The 20,995-nt window shown below is 45.8% G+C and overlaps 1 protein-coding gene across 4 annotated transcripts in view; it reads left to right on the forward strand.

The window, feature by feature from the left end:
• KIDINS220 (kinase D interacting substrate 220) overlaps window positions 1-20,995 on the forward strand; it is a 194,369-nt gene that overhangs the window by 88,327 nt on the left and 85,047 nt on the right. For all 4 annotated transcript variants that reach the window (XM_075923523.1, XM_006123619.4, XM_006123620.4 and 1 more), the window contains exon 22: window positions 736-898. In XM_075923523.1, coding sequence (XP_075779638.1) covers window positions 736-898 — 163 coding nt within the window. The remainder of the gene's footprint in view (window positions 1-735; window positions 899-20,995) is intronic.

Here is a 20,995-nt window from a genome sequence, read left to right on the forward strand (position 1 = left end):
CTAAAAGGAGCATGGTAGTCTGTAAAGAATGAGCGCCACTGTTCTAGTGCACTTAAGGCTGAACTAAGTATTATCTGGACCAGAGTTAATCAGTAGATGGACCATGGACCAAATTCAAACCACCAGATACCTTTTCAAGGATCATGGAATCTTTTTGTTTATTTATAATCGTTATTGTTGTTCAGATGTGAAAAATGTTTTTGAATTCTTGATTTGACTATACCTTGAATAAGAAATTTGGACCTTGACAAAAAATAGATCTACACCATCCCTGACAGGTGTTTGTCTAACCCATTCTAAAAAAACCTGTGACAAAGATTCCACAAACTTTCCAGGGAATTTGTTCTAGAGCCATGGTGTCCAACACATTAGATGTTAACCACATGTGGGTGTTTGGCCGATTGACTGTAGGTAGTTGGCTTGAACAATGTGGATATTTGGCCGGTTGAGTGTGGCTAGTTTGCTGTAGCAGTAGCCACTATAGTGCCTACTGCTTCAGAACTGATTGAACACCATAGTTCTAGAGCTTAGTTATAATATCATTTAGAAAGATTTTCCTAATGTCCAACCTAAATCTCCCTTGTGGCAATGTAAGCCCATTGTTTCTTGTCCTCTGCTCATAGGCTACTACTTTTTGTTAGTAAGAGGCTACATGACTTTCAGCTGTTATGGTATGACAAAAGACCATGCTATTAAGAATTGTTTCCTTTCTCACCTCACCTTTTGTATTTTTAGGACGTTTATTGAGAGCTAATCAGATCACTTTCAATTGGGATAGATTAGCTAGCTGGATCAATCTTACAGAGCAGTGGCCATACAGGACATCCTGGCTCATATTGTATCTGGAAGAGACTGAAGGTGTTCCAGATCAGCTTACTTTAAAAACCATCTATGAGAGGTAGGAATGGTTTATGATGATGTACCAATATTTGCCAATATTTACCATATTAGTGTCTGAAATTCCCAACTCTTTCCCCAATATTTAAAATCTGTGTTAAGTATTGGGAAATGTTGACTTTTAAAAAAAGACGTTCTCTGTTAATTAAAGCAAGTATACTGTTTATCTGTGTGTACTGTTATTTTATTAAGATCTGTATGTGGTGCTTGTGCATAGTTGGTTAGCACAGCTATTGTGTTTTCATTGAGCTAATTTTCATCTCATTAAGACATCGTTTCTTTGCCATCTACAATCAAATTATAATTTTTAAAATATTAAAAGGGTCATAATATTGTATGAACAGGTGGGTGTTTATTTGGTAATATATTTAACAAAGGTTCTTGAATTATTTTCTAGACTTCTCAGTGGTTCTTTCAGAAGTTTATTATGGGGAAGGCTGATAGCATTGCTTGTTAAAGTTGTCCAACGCTTCCCATTATAACACCTTTTTTTCATTTGCTTTTAATTTTGCTAAATTTTCATAACATGTATTGGAATTTTACATGCCAAGTGCCTATCTCAGGATGGACTTGTGTGGAATAATTTAGCCAGACATTTCCAAGAATGAGATTAGGGAAAAAAATGTTTTGCCTGTTATAAAGAAAGTCTTGTGATCTTTTATGTTTTAAATTTCCTATGCTTTCAAACATGGATGTGGAAAATTGGCCTTTGTGTCAGATTTGTCTTCCTGTACTTGTGAAAATCTGCCCATATTTGGCCAAGGTACAAGACTGTGAAAAATCACAATTGACACATGCTCAGCAGAGACTTCACTGTAGAAGCTAAAATTGCTTAAGATTCTATCATCATGGAGTATGCTCAAGCATCTCACAGTTTTTAGGGTGACTGGACTTCATATGCACCACTCCCACAAAGCTACTGAACATGCTTCATCCTCTCATAAGTCTTTTATGTAACCTGACCTCTTGTGTGTCATTCCCCCAGAGCAATTAAGTATATTCCCTACTGCCTAGCTTTCAAAGCATGGGCATACTCTGTAGAGCCCAGGGCAAAGATGGACTTTCAGCACCGCACTTTGAAATGAGGCATAAGGATTTCCTTATGGTATTAGGTGAATCTTTACCTTGGCAATTGGTTTATTTGAGGATGTTCCAAAGAACATGTACTGATTGCTATTCACTGAATTCTCTGCTTGTTTACTGTGTTAAGCCTTTAAACAAACAAGGCTGCTAAGGTCATTGTCTCTCCCCTCACCTCCACTCCCTGGCTTCCAGAATCCTTTTTTCTTCCCCCTCTCCCTGCACTGCAGCCAAGAGCTGGGAGGGGGGGAAAGTGTTTGGAGCAGGGGAGCTACTTACTCAGCGTGCTGGCAGACAAGATGGTGGAGCCCGAGTCCTGCTGGACACTCGCTTGGTGGTATGGCTGTCCTCAGCGGACACTCTGCAGGATAGCTCTGCCCTGCAGACACTTTCCTATTGTGCTTCTCTGAGCAGCAGCTCATCCTTTTGTATGTTATGGAAAACTGTCCTTTCCCCAGGCTTCTGGTTGTCCTGGCACAATCAACTGTGAGCTTGCTTTAAGTTAGAAGAAGAGGAAGCTGCATACCACGTTTGGTGGACATAGCTCTGACTGATTAGGAGTTCTTCTTGAACAGACAGACTCACACATGGACACACTCTGAAAGGGTATGTCTACACATCAAAGTTAATTCGAAATAACAGCTGTTATTTCGAATTAACTTTACTAGTGTCTACACAGCCAAACCGCTATTTCGAAATAAATTTGAGTGAACCTCAAGGTCAAATTTGGTAAACCTCATTCTACAAGGAATAACTCCAAATTCGAAATAGCTAATTTGAAATAAGTGCTGTGTAGACACTTATTTCAAAATAAGCCTTCCCAGGGTGCCCTAGTGGCCACTCCAGCCTCAAATAAGAATACTCCTCTCCCTTCCCTCCCTCCCTGGAGCCTGTAAAGGGGTTGACTCTGCCCATAGTGCCTGTGCCAGCTCCAAGCCTGTGGGCCCAGAGCCAGCAGTCACTGCTTCTGTGTCAGTGGCCCCAAAACATGAGCCAGCAAGCCACTGGCAGCCAGCCCTCCGCCACTCCCCAGGAGCAGTCTGCCAGCTCCCAGGCACCTTCCTGGTCCAGGGTGGAGATCAGGGTGGACCGTACTCAGGTTTGGGGGGATGCCCTAACGTCCATGATCTCTGCACTAGACTGAGGAACGTGGCCATCTATGGCAGGATAGTTGCCAGCCCTGGCCACCAAAGGCCACATGCGAACCCAGGAACAGGTTCGCATGACAATCAAGTTGGTCCGGCAAGACCCCCAACCCTAAGCCCTGAGCTTCCCCTCTCCCTTCTTCCCCTTGCTTCCCGCTTCCACCTCCCTCCTCCCAGGTTTCCCTCTCCCCTCTCCCACCTCCTTTCTCCAGTCTCACCAGTTTCATCCCCCCCTGTGACATAGTGGGGGGTATCTTGCTGGTTTCTATGCTGGGGCTGTAGTAACCCCCACTGGCTGTTGTCTGTACCACGGCCCAGCAGGACAGGGGAGGAGTAATTATGCAAAAAGGGTCTCTCAACCTGTCTGACCAGCTACCCCCCAAGGTGAGAAACAAAGGAAGGTGAAATGCCGACCCTGGCTGGGGGGCAGGGCTGGAAGAGAGTTAGTGAGTCTCTGTCTGGGAAGCAGGGGAGAAGGAGAGGGGAGAAGGAGCTGGGGAGGGGGCTGGGATTGTAGGGCCCAGCCACCCCCCATCTCAAGGGGGCACTGAGGCCTCTTAGCCCCAGTTCCTGTAACCAGATGACATCTGTGCTGTGCTGTATCCTGGAGAAGCAATAAACTCCCTCTATTCTACTGGCTGGTGGAGTCTGTTCGTGCCATTTCGGGGGTGCAGGAGACGGGAAACCCGACGCGCCGTCTCACCCCCTACCTCCCAGTTTTGTTAAATAAGGAAAGTTTGTGTTCGTGAAAATACGTGTATTGTATTTGACATCAGGAAGGGGGGCTGGAACGATGTGGGGGAGGAATGAAGTACAACCCCCCAGTGGGGCAGACCAGGGAGGCTCTTAGTGCTCCTCAGGGTGGAAGCTCTCCCACAGGGCCTCCTGGATACTGACAGCCCCCTGATGGACCTCCTGGATGGCAGCCTGCAGAAAGTGCAGCCAGGCTCACATCAGCGCGTTCATGAGAAGCACCAGAGTGCCCAGGAGCAGCTCTGGCTCCATGTTGCAGAGTGCTATGGTGTCCTGAGTGAGGGCAACCAGAGCACACAGACACACAAATGCTTTGCTGTCCATCAGAGGTAGGCAAGCAAGCAGGGAAAGCTGAGAACCGGCTGCCTGGGGTGTGGGGGTCCCTTTAGGCACAAGCCTCAGATAGCCTCCGGCAGCAGCCACACAAATAAACTCCTGACCTGCTGGACCTGGTTCTGGCTGGCCTTCAATGCAATTCAGTGTCCACTCAGTGTGGACGAGCTATTTTGAAATAGCAAAATGCTATTTCGAAATGCATTTTGTGTGTAGATGTGGTATTTCAAAATAAGATATTTCGAAATAACATTGTAGTGTAGACATACCCAAAGAGAGAGAGAGAGCTACAGGCTGCCATGTGACCCCAAAGCCGGGCAATTCCTTCCAGTAGTTCTTCAGTTATCATTAGGGACATAGATGTCTCAGGCATTCACCCAGTTAGGGATCAAAGAGCTCTGCAGCAAGGGAGGTTTGTGTTGGACATTTGGAAAATCTTCCTGTCAGGGTAATTAAGCACTAGAACAAATTGTCTATGGAGATTGTGGAATTTTCGTTGTAGGAGATTTTTAAGAACAGGGTAGAGAAATACCAGTCAGACATTTTCTATTTAATACTTAGTCCTGACTTACAGAGTCTACCTGGTTACTATTAACAGCATTTTGTTTATCATTTGATGAGCTTTCAGTATTCACACACTCTGACTGCAAGATTCATTTAGGGTTTCATTGGCCTTTTTCCTCATGTTAGAATGCCTGCTCCATCCTGGAACTAAGAAACAGAATAAACTACCCTTAGAGCCCATTGGGAGCTGTTCCCTTCTCCATTTATCTTTCAAGACCTCATTCCTTGAAGTCATTACTTTGGCCAAAAATCTGGGAGACGAGGGGGTATCTTTCTTGCAGATCCACTCTACAGAGTGTTTTAATAGAACAAAGTAACTTTATGACTTCATCCTCACTTCTTGTGGAAGAGCTCATCTTACTTGCACATGAATTGGGAAGTTCAGAGGCCAGTCTCTTATTCCAAACCCCACACTTCAAGGAAGAAAGCCAGTCTTCATACTCTTAATATAAGAAGAGACATTGCATCCTACCTTGGAAGGACTAAGCTGTTTAAACTTTCCTAGAGTTTGTCCTTTTCATTGCCAGGATGAAAGAAGCTCCTGTTTGTACCCAAAGACTGTAAAAATGGATCTCAGGGTGCATTTTAGCATGTTGCAAAAGTTCTAGAGTGCACCCCTCCTTCTCATCTAGGGTAACTTGTCCATTCTAGTAGGGCTTAATTCATTCCTACTGCCCTGATTAAGGACATTCCCATTGTAGACACTTGCAGAGCTACCACCTGATTATCTGTGCATTTTTTCTTGCCACTGTGCTATTTTTCACTCTAGGGTAGATGAAGCTTTTCATGATGATGATGATGTTGTTGTTGTTGTTGTTGTTCTCAGAACTGTACTAGATCAGTTTCTTCAGCACCCACTTCAGTAGTTGGGGTGCTACTTGAGAGTCACCCAAAGGGAGCATCCCTAGGGAAGATTACTTGAAGGAGGGGAGATTATTTACTCGTATAGTAACTAAAGTTCTTTAAGATATTTGTCTGTATGGGTGCTCCAGTACTCCTCCTTATTCCTTTTTGCTTCAGAGTCCTTGCCTTACCAGATTTCATAGTTGAAAAGGTACTGAAGCAATGATAGGTCCTTGCCTCCCTAAATCTGACACTGCTGCTAAAAATCTCTTGATTAAAAGTGTGCAGTAAAGCTCACACTTAATGTGGAGCACCTATAGGCACAAACATCTTAAAGAATTCCATTTGCTGTACAGGGTAATAACCTCTGCTTTATCTGTTGTCTCAGATCAAGACATGAATCTGTATATAAGTTTTCGATCAGTTTCTTGTTTGGCCTTGCATGTAGAATAGTAATCGAGATGTAGCCGTGTTAGTCAGGTCTTGCTGTCTTTTTTTTGTTTTGGAGATTGATAACATTGTCTCAAGGAATTTTAGGTTACAAAACATCATTGCCTGGATTGAGTCTCAAGTTACAAGCAAACGGTATGCCTTTTTGATAGGGTTAAATGTTTATATCTAGGACAGTGGTCACCAACCAGTAGATCGGGATCTTGGAGCAAGGGTGGACAAAATCCTCTCAGCAGGCCGGATCCGGCTCATCTAGGACTTTGATCCAGCCTGCGAGGCAGTTCAGGCTCTCCCCTTAGTTCTTTGCCTGGAGCAGGAGAGGGGCACAAGCCCTTCAAACTGCTTCTATTTAAAGGGCTTGCATCTTCCCCGCACTTCACCTAGCAGCTGTGGGGAAGGCCTTTTCCTGTTGCTCTGGCTGTTGCCTAGCAACATGTTGCCTAGCCCTGGGGAAGGCACCAGCCCTTTAAATAAAAATAGCTCCCCAAACCTCTAAGGGGTTGTTGGACTGCGATCCCTTTCAGCTGTTTCTATTTAAAGGGCTTAACCAGGAGAGTGCTTTAAATAGAAACAGCTCAGAGGGATCTTGCATCTCCGGCAATGCACTAGAGGCTTTGGGAGCTGCTAGCCCTTTCAGCTGTTTCTATTTAAAGGGCTCTTGTGTTCCCTAGCTGCTTGGCAACAGATTGCCTGACAGGCACAGGGAAGGCACCAGCCCTTTAAATAAAAGCACTTAAAAGGGCTTGCAGTTCCCCCAGCCTCTAATGAGTTGTTAGGAAGCCAGACATGTGAGCCCTTTCAACTGCTTCTATTTAAAGGACTCACCTTCTGGGCAGCTGCATTGCCTGGCAGAAGCAATTGAAAAGAGCTCTCAGCTCTGCCCCAGTGGCCACTTAAACGATGCCTGGGAGCTGCCCAGAGGCATGAGCCCTTTCAACAGCTTCTATTCAAAGGGCTTGTGCCTGCTGGGCAGCTGCCAGGTAATAGGTTAGAAGTGGGGGGCATGGCTTTGTTTTCCTCTCCTTTCACATATGTGGTGGATAATCTCCCAAGTGACCTCCAAATTGAGCTTATTGACTTGCAGAGTGGTGCCTTGCTTGCAGAACAATTCAAATCAATGCCACTTCTGGATGGTAAATGGGAGGTTCAAGCAGCTGTACCAGTGGAGGTTCATATAAATAAAGCATGAAATGTAAATAACCCTGGTGAAACATATCTGCTCCATGGGCTGAAGTCATTATCCCTATGGTAATTACTGCTCCTGAAAGTGGCTGTCAGTGAGAGGCAGAGCAGGGGATCTCCACCTGCTGTCTTTGCCTTCAGACACCACTCCTGCAGCTCCCATTGATCAATAACAGGGAACCGTAGCCAGTAGAAGCTGTGGGCTCAGTGCCTGTAGATGAGGGCAGCTCATGGAGCCATTGAAGTCCATGCCAGCTGCTTTCAGGAGTGGCACAGGGCCAGGGCAAGAGTAAGCCTGCTTTAACACCACTGTTCCACCACCTGTAAGCCATCTCACTTAAACGATACCCAGCCAGAGCCTGCTTCTTGAACCCCTGTCCCAGCCCTGAACCTTCTCCTACATGCAACCTCCTGTCCCAGACATGAGTCCCCCTGCACCGAAACTCCTTCCCAGAGCTTGCACCCTGAAACCCCTCCTAGACCCCAATACCCTACCCTGGGCTAAACCCAGAGCCTCTTCCATAGTCCAAACTCTGGCCCACGACCAGAGCCTGCACCCCAAATCCCTACCCCATTATGGTGAAAATTGAGTGAGGATTGAGGAGGCAGAGGGAGACGGAGTGAGCAGGGTGAGGCCTCAGAGAAGGGGTGGAGCATGGGCGGAGCCTCAAAGAAGGGGCAAGAAGGAAGTTGGGCAAGAGTATTTGGGTTTGAGGTAGATCTTACATTGCACTTAAATTGAAAAAGTGATCCTGTGGTTAAAAGGGTTGGAGACCACTGATTTAAGAACAAAGAATGTAGAATCTATTTACAAAAATTAGGGGTAATGGTGGATAATCAGCTGAACATAATGCTTATAGTGTGACACTGTGGCCAAAAAAGCTAATGTAATGTTCCGGTGCATAAATAGAGGAATGTCGAGGAGTAGAAAAAGGGCTATTTTATCTCTGTGTTTGGCTGTGGTTAGATCACTGCTGGAATACTTGAGGTGGTATCCACAGCTCAAGAAGATGTTGATAAATTAGAGAGGGTTCACAGAAGAGCTGTGAGAATGATAGAAGGATTAGGAAAAAATTATGTCCTGCTATGGTGGCCAGGTGCTTAAGGCTCTTTTAAATTGCCACGACCCAGGACAGCTGTCCCTGTTGCTCCTCCCATTTTGGCAGCTCTGCCAGTAGGATCCAGAAGTACTACCAATCAGGAGAGGAAGAGCAAAAGGGGTAATGACATTAAAGTGCTGCTGGGGCAGCGCTTTGACATTGACCATGTATGAGCCAGGGCTCATACCAACCCACTTTCACTTCTGTCTGTCTGAGAATGAGTCACCAGGACTTCTAACAAGGATAGGTGTGCACTGCTCTCTTATTAGCTCATGGCATATTTATATCTGCCAATCACATGCATGAGGCACCAAATCAAGAGTTTTGGCTAGATCTGCCATAACTACACAGCTTGATTTCAAGAAATATAGGTGAACAATTTCTTGTGCACACTTGTGTTGTATATTTGTGGTAAGATCTAAATTAAACTTGAAATGTAGTCGTAATTTTTTTTTAAAGGGATATGCTGCAGTTAGCTTTCTAGTATCAATATCTTAACTTTAAATATGGACTCGGAGCAATAGTTTAACTTCATCACACTGAACTGCTTCTAATGCTAACTTTGTTATGCACTGTATGTTGTTATACCAGCAGATGGCACTAATACATTAATTATCTTGGCAAAGTACTATATAGAGAGCTAATACAACATGAAATTGCTCTGTCATGCATGGTTTAGGATGCCCTCTTTTCTGCAAAATTAATATCTTTGATTTTTCCCTAGAATGCATTTAATTTTGTTTTATTACAAAAGATAAATTTCATTTTTTTAACTTACATACAAACGACAAACTTTTGCAAACAAAAAACTTTGGTAAGAGTGTAAAGATTAAAATGTCATGCACTCCATATCAGAATAAAGGTTTCTGAATAGCTGTAGTTCAGCCCACCTCTACATATGCATCATAATGCAGTTGTTGATTACATGGAGTTATTCTTTTCCAAAGGATATCTGTGTCATTTGTGCACCAGACAGTTTCTGCTAAATATTTCAGTTAGAGTTGTGTAGTTTAGGAGGCAGTTGTCTGTGCAATATCTGTTTGAACTACAGAAGCTGGAAGGCATGTAGTGAATAAGGCAAGGGATTGTAGGAAGAGAAAAAGGATGATTCCATGCCAAAGGCAGTTGACTGCTGCTCTGTTTGAAGAATTAATTTTGTCCTTATCTCTGCAACAGAGTTCTTGTGTGATTCTGGCCAAGTCACTTTTAAGTAAATATTTCATGGATGGCTAGTTTGTGTGTATAATTTTCTGGGTGCCAGTTTGATATCATATGATCTGATTTGCAGAAGTATTGAGCATTCACAGCTGCAGCTGAAGTCAAGGGAAATTGTGTTTTATACATATTATGTGTCATATGAAACCTAAGAAATCTAGTATCAGAGGGGTAGCCATGTTAGTCTAAATCTGAATCCTCGCCGCTAAGAAATCTAAAAATTCAAGTCCTTGGTGTCTCAAGTTGGGCACAAAAATTAGCGGACACTTTTGATCTGAATCTCTGTACAGGCAGTCCCCGACTTATGTCGGATCCGCACTTACGAACGGGGCTTTTCTCGCCCTGGAGCTCACGGGCGGCGGGTCGCCGCCCGTGTCCTCCGGGGCGAGAAAAGCTTCTCCCGGTCACCCTGGTCTGCTGGGGGGGTCCAGCAAAGCCGCTGGACCCCCCCCAGCAGACTAGGGACACCCGAGCAAAGCCGCCGCCTGGGCAGCTTTGCTCGTTTGCCCGGGAGCAAAGCCGCCCAGGCAGCGGGGGTCCCGCCTCCTGGGCGGCTTTGCTCCTGTCCCCCTGGTCTGCTGGGGGGGTCCAGAGGCTTTGCTGGACTCCCCCAGCAGACCAGGGGGACAGGAGCAAAGCCGTCCAGGTGGCGGGGGTCCTGCTGCCTGGGCGGCTTTGCTAGTTTGCCCGGGAGCAAAGCCGCCCAGGCGGAGGCTTTGCTCGGGTGTCCCTGGTCTGCTGGGGGGGGGGGGGGTCCAGCGGCTTTTCTGGACTCCCCCAGCAGACCAGGGGGACAGGAGCAAAGCCACACGGGTGGCGGGGTCCCTCCGGCTGTGCGGCTTTGCTTGGGTCTCCCTGGTCTGCTGGGGGATGAGGGGGCGCAGCTAGTGCGCCCCCCCCCCCCCCCCAGCAGACCAGGCTTTTGTTGTTGGTCCTGTGGGAACCTACCGGGCAGCGCCCCAGCTGTTCTGTCCCAGGCTCCAGATTCAGCAGCTGTTGAAACTGATCAGGCTGATTCCAGGAAGCTGGGGGCAGAGCAACTCTGCCTCCAGCTTCCGGTAGTCAGCCCCTGGTCAGTTTCAGTGGCAGCAGCTGAATCTGGAGCCAGTTCTGAGTTACATACAAATTCAACTTAAGAACAAACCTATAGTCCTTATCTTGTACGTAACCCGGGGACTGCCTGTACTTCAGTTTCCCATTTATAAAATAGGGATATCACCACCTAATCTCATGGCGGGTAAAGTCAAAATAATTGTGTTAGTGTTTTTGAAGTGGTCAGATACTAAAAAGTTGTGTGGTATACGGTCCATGAGGAAGTTCTGTGATAGGAGCAGAGGTTGAATAAAGTATGATATAAGGTATGGGCCAGAGTGAACATAAAAAATTGGTGCACTGAGAGCACAGGAAAGACTTTTTGTTTGCTCTTTGTTCCTGTGCCTAGTGCCACAATAGGCAGGAAAAATACGTGTAGGGAAAGCCTTGCTAAGGCTCAGCCCTGAGCCTAGGATAGTGATTCCCAACTTTTTTCCCATGGAGGAACCCCGAAAATAATTTTTCATATCCCGAGGAACCCCTACCTATGAAAAGATTTGCTTGGCCAGAAAAAGCTGACAGCAGGGAGCACAATTCAATTGCTGCTAAATTATTGTCAAGAAAATGTATTTGAAAAGAGCTGTTATTTTTATATATATGTCAGCTTACATTGTAAGAAAAAAAATTGGAGCATTTTTCTTGTCTTTTTTTTTTTTCAAATATCAAAATATCAAATCAAAATAAAGTTTACTTAAACATCAAAATAAAGTTCACATCCAAACTCAATATAACGTTTACTTTCAGTGTGACACTTGGGCTTCTTTGTTTTTGCACAAATATTGAGTTCTTAGCTGAATTTTTGAGAAACACACTTGGAGTTCTTCCTCGACAGACAGCAGACGATTTCTTTCTTTGCTTTTAATTTTTGTAAGACATGAGAGAGCTTGTTCACAGAGGTAAGAAGTTGAAAACTGGAGTAAGATGTTCACTGCTTTTGCTGAGATCACAGGATACTCTCTTCTTATTGAAATCCAAAACACATCAAGTAGCACTTCACTGAATTTTATCTTCAAAGTTTGATCGCACTGTAGTTCAGTCAGTTGTTGTTCTTCTCGGAGACTGAGTAAATTTTGTGAGAACTCAAAAAAAGGGTTCCTAACGCAGTCATACATTTCTGATGACAAAGAAGGAAAGTATTGGTCAAGCTTTTCTGTCAGTGATTCCAAATGACTGGTAATTAATGGGATGACTTATTTATAATCTGTCTGACTTTGAAACTGAAGTTGGAGCAGAAACATTTCAATATTTCCACTTGAAAGGTGTCTTTTCAAACCTTGAGTTTATTCTTTAATACAAGAAGTCTGTCTGTGGAAGTTACAATGTTTTCTTTTGGCCCCTGCATGGTGGGGTTCAAGGTGTTCAAGTGCTGATAAATATCTGCTAAGTAGGCTAGTTTCAGCAGCCATTTTGTATCTTCAAGAAAGTCAGAAAAACTGGCTTTATTATCTTTGAAGAAAAGCAGTAGTTCCTCTCGTAGCTCAAATACCCGTGTTAAAACTTTCCCTCTTGAAAGCCATCTAACATCAGTGTGTAGAAGGAGTCACATGGTCTTTTTGCATATTTTCACACAGCTTTGAAAACATGCGTGACTTAAGAGGGTGCTGCTTTATAAAATTGACCATGTTCACAGCAACATCAGGACTTGTTTTAAATCCTCCTCAGCAGTTTTTGAAACAAGTACTTCCCGGTGGAGGAAGCAGTGGGTCATTATGACATCAGGGTTTTTTTCTTTGACGAGTGTAACAAAGCCTTTTATTGAGCCGATCGTTGAGGGGGCACCATCCGGGCAAATTCCAATACACTGGCTCCATGACAAACCACAGGATTCCAAATAAGAAGACAAGATGTTGAAAATGTCATGACCTTTGGTGGTTTCTGGCAGCTCTTTACAACAACAAAAATTTTCCATTATTTCACCTTCATTTTCAAATTGTACGAATGCCAACAGCTGAGCTTTACTTGTTATGTCTGTTGACTCGTCGACTTGGAGAGCAAAGTTAGTATTTTTAGTATTTCAGACAAGACATTTTCAATGCTGCGTGACACGTCATCCACATACCTACTAATAATATTATTAGAAACAGGAACTTTGTCAATTTCACTTTCAGCCTCTTTGCCTATCATTGTACTCTCTATTATTTTACATGAAGGCATTATTAGGCTTTCAGCAATAGTGTGACTTTTCATTTTTTGTGCAACTTAGCTCACCTACTAAATAGCTTGCTTTTTGAGCCTTTTCACTGATAGTTACCTTCTAAAAAACCTTACATTGTTTTCCTTGTGAATCCAAAAGTTGGTGAAAGTAATTAACTGTTTTATTTGATGAGTGGCCATGATTATTAGCGAACTGTCGATTTAACTTGGCCGGGGCTATAGCTGTGTTAGTTATTTTTCCCCTGCAAACAATGCACAATGGAACGGGGCAATTTTCGTCTCCAGTCCATGTAAAACCATGGCCAAGTAACTGTCATTGTAAAGGCGAATTTTTTTAATATCAATTACTTCTCTTCCTGTTTCACTCGTACTTGGCTCTGATAATTTTGATTCGTTTTCACTGTCCTCTCCTTCACTGACGTGCCTTCTTTTCATATACAGCCGCTCCCCGACTTACGGCCATCTCCACTTACGACCATCCGCACTTACAACCAAAGCTGTTGTAAATGCAGATCCGAGTTACGAACGGCCATCTGCGCTTACGAACAATGTGGTCGCCATGTAACTCTATGGGATCCGAGTTACGAAGTTCGAGTTATGGACCAAATGTTGGTCCGTAACTTGTTCGTAACTCGGAGAACGGCTGTACTTCCACATTTTTTAAATTTTTGATGGCCGTATAAAAATACTGTTACGTAGGTGAGATTTTAGATGCACGAAAACAACCACAGTTTCAGTAAAAACGTTAATTACAAAACTGTGCAAAGACCACAAATCTACAAAATGACGAACGACCATAACGTGCACTAGAAAAGACTAGAAACGCAGAGAATTCTGGGAAGCAGAAGGGCAGGCACAATACAACCAAATATAACCTTAGATATGAACTGACCAAAAAAAAAAAGGCAGTTGGTAGCTTACGAAGATTACTCTTGTATTGCCAATTGCTGGATAAAAATTCCCACGATATTTCAAGGGATATTTGGAATTGTTTGTGGTATTTCAATATTTTTATTTATTTATTAATGATTTCTCACGGAATCCCTGACAATAATCCGCGGAACCCTGGTTGGGAAACACTGATCTAGTTTGTCCAGATCATTTTGAATTTTGACCCTGTCCTCCAAAGCACTTTCAACCCCTCCCTGGTATTATTAGCAAACTTAATAAACATACTCTCTCTGCCGTCATCTAAATCATTGATGATATTGAACAGAACCAGTCCCAAAACAGACCCCCTGTGGAACTCCACTTTTTCCGCAGGGGTCTGTTTCAAGCCTTTCCAGCATGATTGTGAACCGTTAATAACTACTCTCTGAGAGCGGTTATCCAGCCAGTTATGCACCCATCATATAGTAGGTTGTACGTCCCTAGTTTATTGATAAGAAGGTCATGCAAGACTGTGTCATGCCTTACTAAAATCTAGGTATACCACGTCCACCTTTTCTCCCTTATGCACAAGACTTATTTTCCTATCAAAAGAAAGCTATGAGATTGGTTTGACATGATTTGTTCTTTACAAATCCATGCTGGCTGTTACCTATCACCTTATTATCTTCCAGATGTTTGCAGATGAATCCCTTAATTGCTTACTCAATTATCTTTCCTGGCACAAAAGGTAAACTGACTGGTCTGTAGTTTCCTGGGTTGTTTTTATTTTCCTTTTTATAGATGGGCACTATATTTGCCCTTTTCCAATCTTCTGGAATCTCTCCCGACTTCTGTGATTTTTCAGAGATGATCGCTAAAGGCTCAGATATCTCCTCTATCAACTCCTTGAATATTCTAGGATGCATTTCATCAGGTCCTGGTAACTTGGAGACATCTAACTTTTCTAAGAAATTTTTAACTTGTTCTTTTTTATTTAAACTTCTAAACCTACCCCATTTCCATTTGTCACCATCCATTTTCTTGACTAAAACTGAAACAACAAAGCCATTAAAGCACCTCTGCCATTTCCAAGTTTCTTCTTATTGTTTCTCCCTCTTCACTGAGCAATGGACCTACCCTGTCCTTGGTCTTCCTCTTGCTTCTAATATATTTGTAGAATATCTTTTTGTTATCCTTTATGTCTCTAGCTAAATTTAGCTCATTTTGTCTCTTTGCCTTTCTAATCTTGCCCCTGCGTACTGTGATGTTTGCTTATATTCATCCTTTGTAATGTGACCTAGTTTCCACTTTTTATATGACTCTTTTTTATTTTTAGATTATATAAGAGCTCCTAGATCATGGGCTCCCAAACTGGGGGCCGTGCCCCCCTGGGGGGGCATGAAGAAATTCCAGGGGGGGTGCGAGGCGACCCAGCACCTCCATCAATCCCCCCACAAGAAAGAGCCCGGTCCGTCCGTCCTCCAGAACATTTGCAGCTTGGGCTGGCCGGGGCAGACTTCAAAATGGCCACCGTAAAAGGGCAATGCCTGCTGTGCTCTTAAAAGGGCTTTTTTTCCCCCTCAAGTTTTGCTATTTTGGGGGAGAAGGGGAGGGGTGGCATGAGGGGTTTCTCAAAAATCAAAAAGGGGGCTTGATGCTGAAAAGTTTGGGAACCACTGTCCTAGATGCTCCAAGATTATCTCCTTGCTATACTTTCTATCTTTCCCATGCAGTGGAATAGTTTGATTTTGAACCCTTAATAATGTCCCTTTGAAAAACTGTCAGTTCTTCATCGAGTAGTGTCCCCGAGGATGCTCCACTCGAGGTGCTAGGCTCGTCCCGGTGCCGCAAATGGAGAAACTTCCTTAGCAGTAGCCCTGCCGGCCCACACATGCACTCCTGCTGCCTCGCACTGTTCAAGCCGTTACAGCTGAGCGCGGGCTGGCTCGTCAGTTTCCTTTCAACCGTCCGCAGCTGAAGACGGACCTAGGACGTGCTCTCTCTCCTGCCTGAGGAGAAAAAGGATTCTTTCTTTAGAGATTTTAATTGCCACTTGGCAGTTTATAGTTAGTATAGTTGTTAATAGTTAGTAGTTAGTTTTCAAAATCTTTGTTTTCTGTCCTAATCTATAGTTTGTGTTTAGTAGCCTTTAAAAAAAAACTGTTTGTTGTTGCTTACAACCTACAAAGACTATGCCTGGCTTTAAGAAATGTTTACAATGTCAGGATGCAATGCCCGAATCAGACGGGCACTCATGCTGTGTCAAATGTCTGGGGGACGGGCACATTCCGATGAAGTGCCCTCACTGTATGAAACTGACAGCTCGTGCCAGGCGCGATAGTGAAATGCGACAAAGTTATTTTATTCAACAAAGCCCTCCAGTCTGAGGCGAGCGCGCCGTCCCCCATTGCCTCTGGGACTCATTCAGCTCAGCTGAACTACCTCAGCAAAGGAGCGTGGGGGACAGACCAGGTACCTCTGGCTCCTTGCTGAGGCATCCAACAGAGAAGATGGGCAAGGGCCATAGTGCCTCAGCCCCGAGTCTTGCCCGTTCCAAAGACCCGATGCGGGCTCCTTGTAAAGGGCCACAGGCCCAGCAATGGCGGCCCCGGCAACGGCTGATGCCGCGCATGCGCAGCCAATCACAACCCTACCAGTACCCATGCCTGCGGCGCCGGCTGCTGTGACCGTGCTCTCCACGGTGCTGCAAGCAACAGCGCTGACTCCGGCACCACAGGCGAGCATTGGCACCGCGCAGCCCTCTACACCGCAGCCTCCTCCGGCAGAGCTTCCAGTTCCCACAGCAGGGCAGCCATTCGACCGGGGCCACACCACTTCAAACGGCACCGTCTTCCCCCATTGATCATTCGGTGCCGACTAAGGCTCTATATAAGTCAAGGCGTGTTCAGACTCCTTCCCTCACGCCTGACGGAGCTGGATTCTCTCCAGGACCCTGGTCACCAGCTTCATCTTGCTCGGACAACCATCATGCTCCCCATTATGTCTCCACTAGGGATCACTACCATAGATCACCTCATCGATCACCATCATACCGTCACCACTGCTGTCACGATGAACTGCGCTACTCTTGCTATTCTCGTTCTCCATCTCGTTTTTCTGGTAGATCTATCTTACCAAGATCCTCGAGATGCTCAAGATATTCACACCGATGCGATGCGTCCAGAGCCTACTCTCCCAGGCGCTCCCCAACTCACCGTCAGATATGATCATTACTATGATGACCGCCTACCTTCTCATAGCACGCGATGCCCGCGCCCGCGCTCACGATCTCCACAACCCACTAGTCTAGTGTATCCACTTCACACACCTTCACCAACGGTTCCATCAGTGCCTGTGGAGGACACTATCTCGGTTTCTAATCGTGACGAGCATGAGAACAACTATACCCCAAACAGGGAACCTCAGAGCCCTGGGTCTCCGGCCCATCTCCTGACGAAGCTGTCTTCCCTGGAGAGCTATCTCCCATGAAAGATCATAAACAATTTCAAGAGCTTTTTGCGAGGGTTGCGCAATCTCATGGTATTCAAACTACGGACGTGCAGCATAAGCAACACCCCTTGCTAAAGAACTTGAAGTGGTCACAAAAATCGAAGCTGGCTCTGCCCTTTGATGAGGCTATCCTGGAAATCGCAAATGATATATGGCAGACTCCTGCTGCTTCTTTACCGACTAACAAGAGACCTGATAAGAAATATTTTATAAACCAAAAGGGTATGGATTTTTTGTTTATGCATCCCTAGCCCAACTCCCTCGTTATGGACGCCACCCAACAGAGATGGGAGCCGGCTCAAAATAAAAAATACTGCAAGTGACAAAGAGGCTAAGCGCCTGGACATTTTAGGTAGAAAAGTATATTCTTCTGCTGCTTCAGTTCTCCGAATGTGTAACTGCATGGCTCCCCTCGCAAATCATGACTTTGACAATTATTCGAAATTAGTCCCTCTTCTAGAACACCTACCGGACTCGAAGCGTCAAATCTTAAGGGCAGTAATACAGGAGGGCTACGCAATGGCCAGAACAGCATTGCAGATTGCCCTGGACACAGCTGATGCAGCAGCTAGGGCCACAGCTACTGCTGTAGTCATGCGTCGTGTGTCCTGGTTACATCAAGCCGCTGCCCTGAAAGAGTTGTTGAACAAGGTAAAAGACTTACCCTTTGATCGCTATTCTCTCTTTGCCCAATCCACTGATCAGGTGTTCCACTCGGGCAAAGACTCCCGTACGACTCTTAGAACGCTTGGGATGTATACACCTCCCGTATAAGCGTAAGAGGTATACGCCCTATAACAAACAGAGACCCTTCTCTTGCGCAACATTCCGTGCCAAGCCATATGAGCAGCAGAGACCAAGACAACACCAGCAGAAACGAAGACAACAGTCTGGCAAGACATCTGGTCACCAGCAGGACCGGCAACAAGTTTGATGGGTCAGTCGAGGGACTGCGTACCACCCCTTTGTCGGGAGCGTCACACAGTCAGATAGCTTTATTCCATCATCGGCTGAGGCCTTATCAACATCGCTGGTCTCTGGTTTCCACCGACTGCTGGGTCAGCGACATAGTTGTTTCAGGATATGCCATCCCTTTCAACTCAACCCCCCCCCCCCACTCCCCATCCTCCCCGTCCCTTTTCAGGGACCCCTCTCACGAGACTCTTCTACAGCAAGAGATGTCTCGACTACTTACTATAGGAGCAGTGGAGAGGGTACCCATTCAGTTCCGGGGAAGAGGTTTCTACTTCCGGTACTTCCTCACCCAGAAGAAGTCAGGGGGTTGGAGGCCTATCCTGGACCTGCGTCGACTCAACCGTTACCTGCGGAAACAAAAATTCAAAATGGTCACCTTAGCTTCTATTATTCCGGCTCTCGACAAAGGGGATTGGTTTGCGTCCCTCGACTTACAGGACACCTATTTCCACATACCGATTCATCCGGCCCACGGCGATTCCTTTGTTTCGTAGTGGGTTCAGACCATTACCAATACCGAGTGTTACCCTTCGGTCTGTCAGCAGCATCACTGGTGTTTTCCAAAACCCTGGCGGTGGTAGCTGCCTACCTTTGACGCCTCAATATCACGATCTTCCTGTATCTCGACGATTGCCTACTGAAGGCCCCTACTCGCGAAGAGGCTACATGGGCAGTGACCACTACCACAGCGGTGTTCAAGGCGTTGGGCCTCATAATCAACTTCAGCAAATCATCCCTGACACCGAGTCAGGACTTGGAATTTATCGGCGCAAGGCTCGATGCACTGAGTGCAAGAGTATACTTACCTACAACAAGGTTCAAGTTGATTCGGGATGTGGTGCAGACTGTGTCAGATCCCACATACTTACCTGTCTACAGCTGCTCGGACATATGGCTGCCACCACATATGTGTCACATGCGAGACTTCACCTACGCAGCCTCCAGCATTGGCTTTTCACGGCGTACACACAGTGAACAAAACAGTATCCATTCCCAGACACGTCAGGACTTCACTAACATGGTGGGACAACCCCAAAAATTTGCTATCAGGGGTCCCCTTCCACGCACAAAGGCCTGCAGTGCAGATCATAACGGATGCTTCTTTGATTGGTTGGGGGGCCCATCTGCAAGAACATCGTGTTCAGGGGCTCTGGACGTCACAAGAGTCCCTCCAGCACATAAATTTCCTCGAGCTGCGAGCTGTATCCAACGCATGCAGGCACTTCCTCCAGAGGATCCGAGGTCTTGCAGTCCACATTCTCACCGACAATATATGCACGGTGTATTATATCAACAGGCAAGGCGGGGCGCGTTTACGATCCCTTTGTGCGGAGGCTATATGGCTGTGGAACTGGGCAATCCATCACGATATAACCCTTACCGCATCGTACCTTCCAGGCAAAGACAATATCATAGCCGATGCGCTCAGCAGACCCTTCCTTCCTCAGCACGAGTGGGAGTTGCACAACAAAGTGGCTCGTGGTCTTTTCCATCTCTGGGGTTTCCCGAGTATAGGCCTCTTTGCCACGCGTTGCAACAAAAAGTGTCATCATTATTGCTCACGAGCGGGCGTCGGCATGAATTCCTTGGGAGATGCTCTCCTGCTCAATTGGGGTCGTCACCAGTTACTCTATGCGTTTCCACCTCTCCCTCTCATTCCGAGGGCGCTGGAGAAGATAGCGATGGAGGGTGCGACAGTGATCTTCATAGCACCCTTTTGGCCCCGACAGACCTGGCTGACGCAATTGTTGAAAATGTCGGTCGCTCAGCCACGATGACTACCACTGCTGCCCAATTTGCTGTCTCAATGGCACGGTTCGATGGTGCATCCGAGCATCGATCGCATGCACCTCACAGCATGGCTCCTAACTGGTTCTAGCCACCAGAAATGACCTGCTCTCAGGAAGTAAAACATGTACTAATAAATAGCAGATGCCATAGCACTCGCAAATCCTACACCTACGAATGGCATTGGTTCCAAATGTGATATCTGGAGAGGGACGTTGATCCTCTCTCTTTACCGGTGCAGCAAGCTTTGGACTACATCTTCCACCTGAAGGCAGAAGGGTTAGCAAATGCTTCGCTGAAAGTTCACTTGGCAGCAATCTCGGCCTTCCGCCCTCCCATCGACAGACATTCGCTGTTCGCTCACCCGTTAGTTAAAAGATTCCTAAAGGGACTCGGGAATCTGTATCCGACCCACACAATCCCACCGGAGCCGTGGGACTTAGCCTTGGTACTGGACACGCTAACTCGTCCCCTCTTTGAGCCGTTAGCAACTTGCGACTTGCGCATGCTCATGATGAAAGTGTCATTCCTTCTGCCAATCACATCAGCACGTCTAGTTAGTGAATTGGCAGCTCTTTCGGCCGATCCACCGTACACATTATTTTCTGAACAGGGGGTTCTGCTTCGCGTACATTTCCCCGCCCCCTTCCGAAGGTAAATTCTCCCTTTCATATAAACGAGCCCATAAGCCTGTCAACATTCTATCTAAACCTCATTCTTTGCCAGAAGATTCGAGTTTACATACTCTCGATATCAGACGAGCACTGGCCTTCTATTTGCATAAAACACGCGCCTTCAGGAAGTCTTGACGTCTTTTTATAGCTACGGCGGAGCGTTCCAAAGGCCAACAGCTCTCCAAACAACGTATTTCCAACTTGATCACCTCCTGCATCGCACGTTATGCCCTACGGCATGAACCCTTACCAGGACGGCCTTGCGCTCATTCCACCAGAGGCATGGCCGCATCTACTGCGTACCTTAGAGAGGTACCCTTGCAGGACATATGCTGTGCAGCAACTTGGTCATCTGCTCTTACCTTTGCCA

The sequence above is a fragment of the Pelodiscus sinensis genome, chromosome 3 (genome assembly GCF_049634645.1).
Source record: "Pelodiscus sinensis isolate JC-2024 chromosome 3, ASM4963464v1, whole genome shotgun sequence".
Lineage (NCBI taxonomy): Eukaryota > Metazoa > Chordata > Testudines > Trionychidae > Pelodiscus > Pelodiscus sinensis.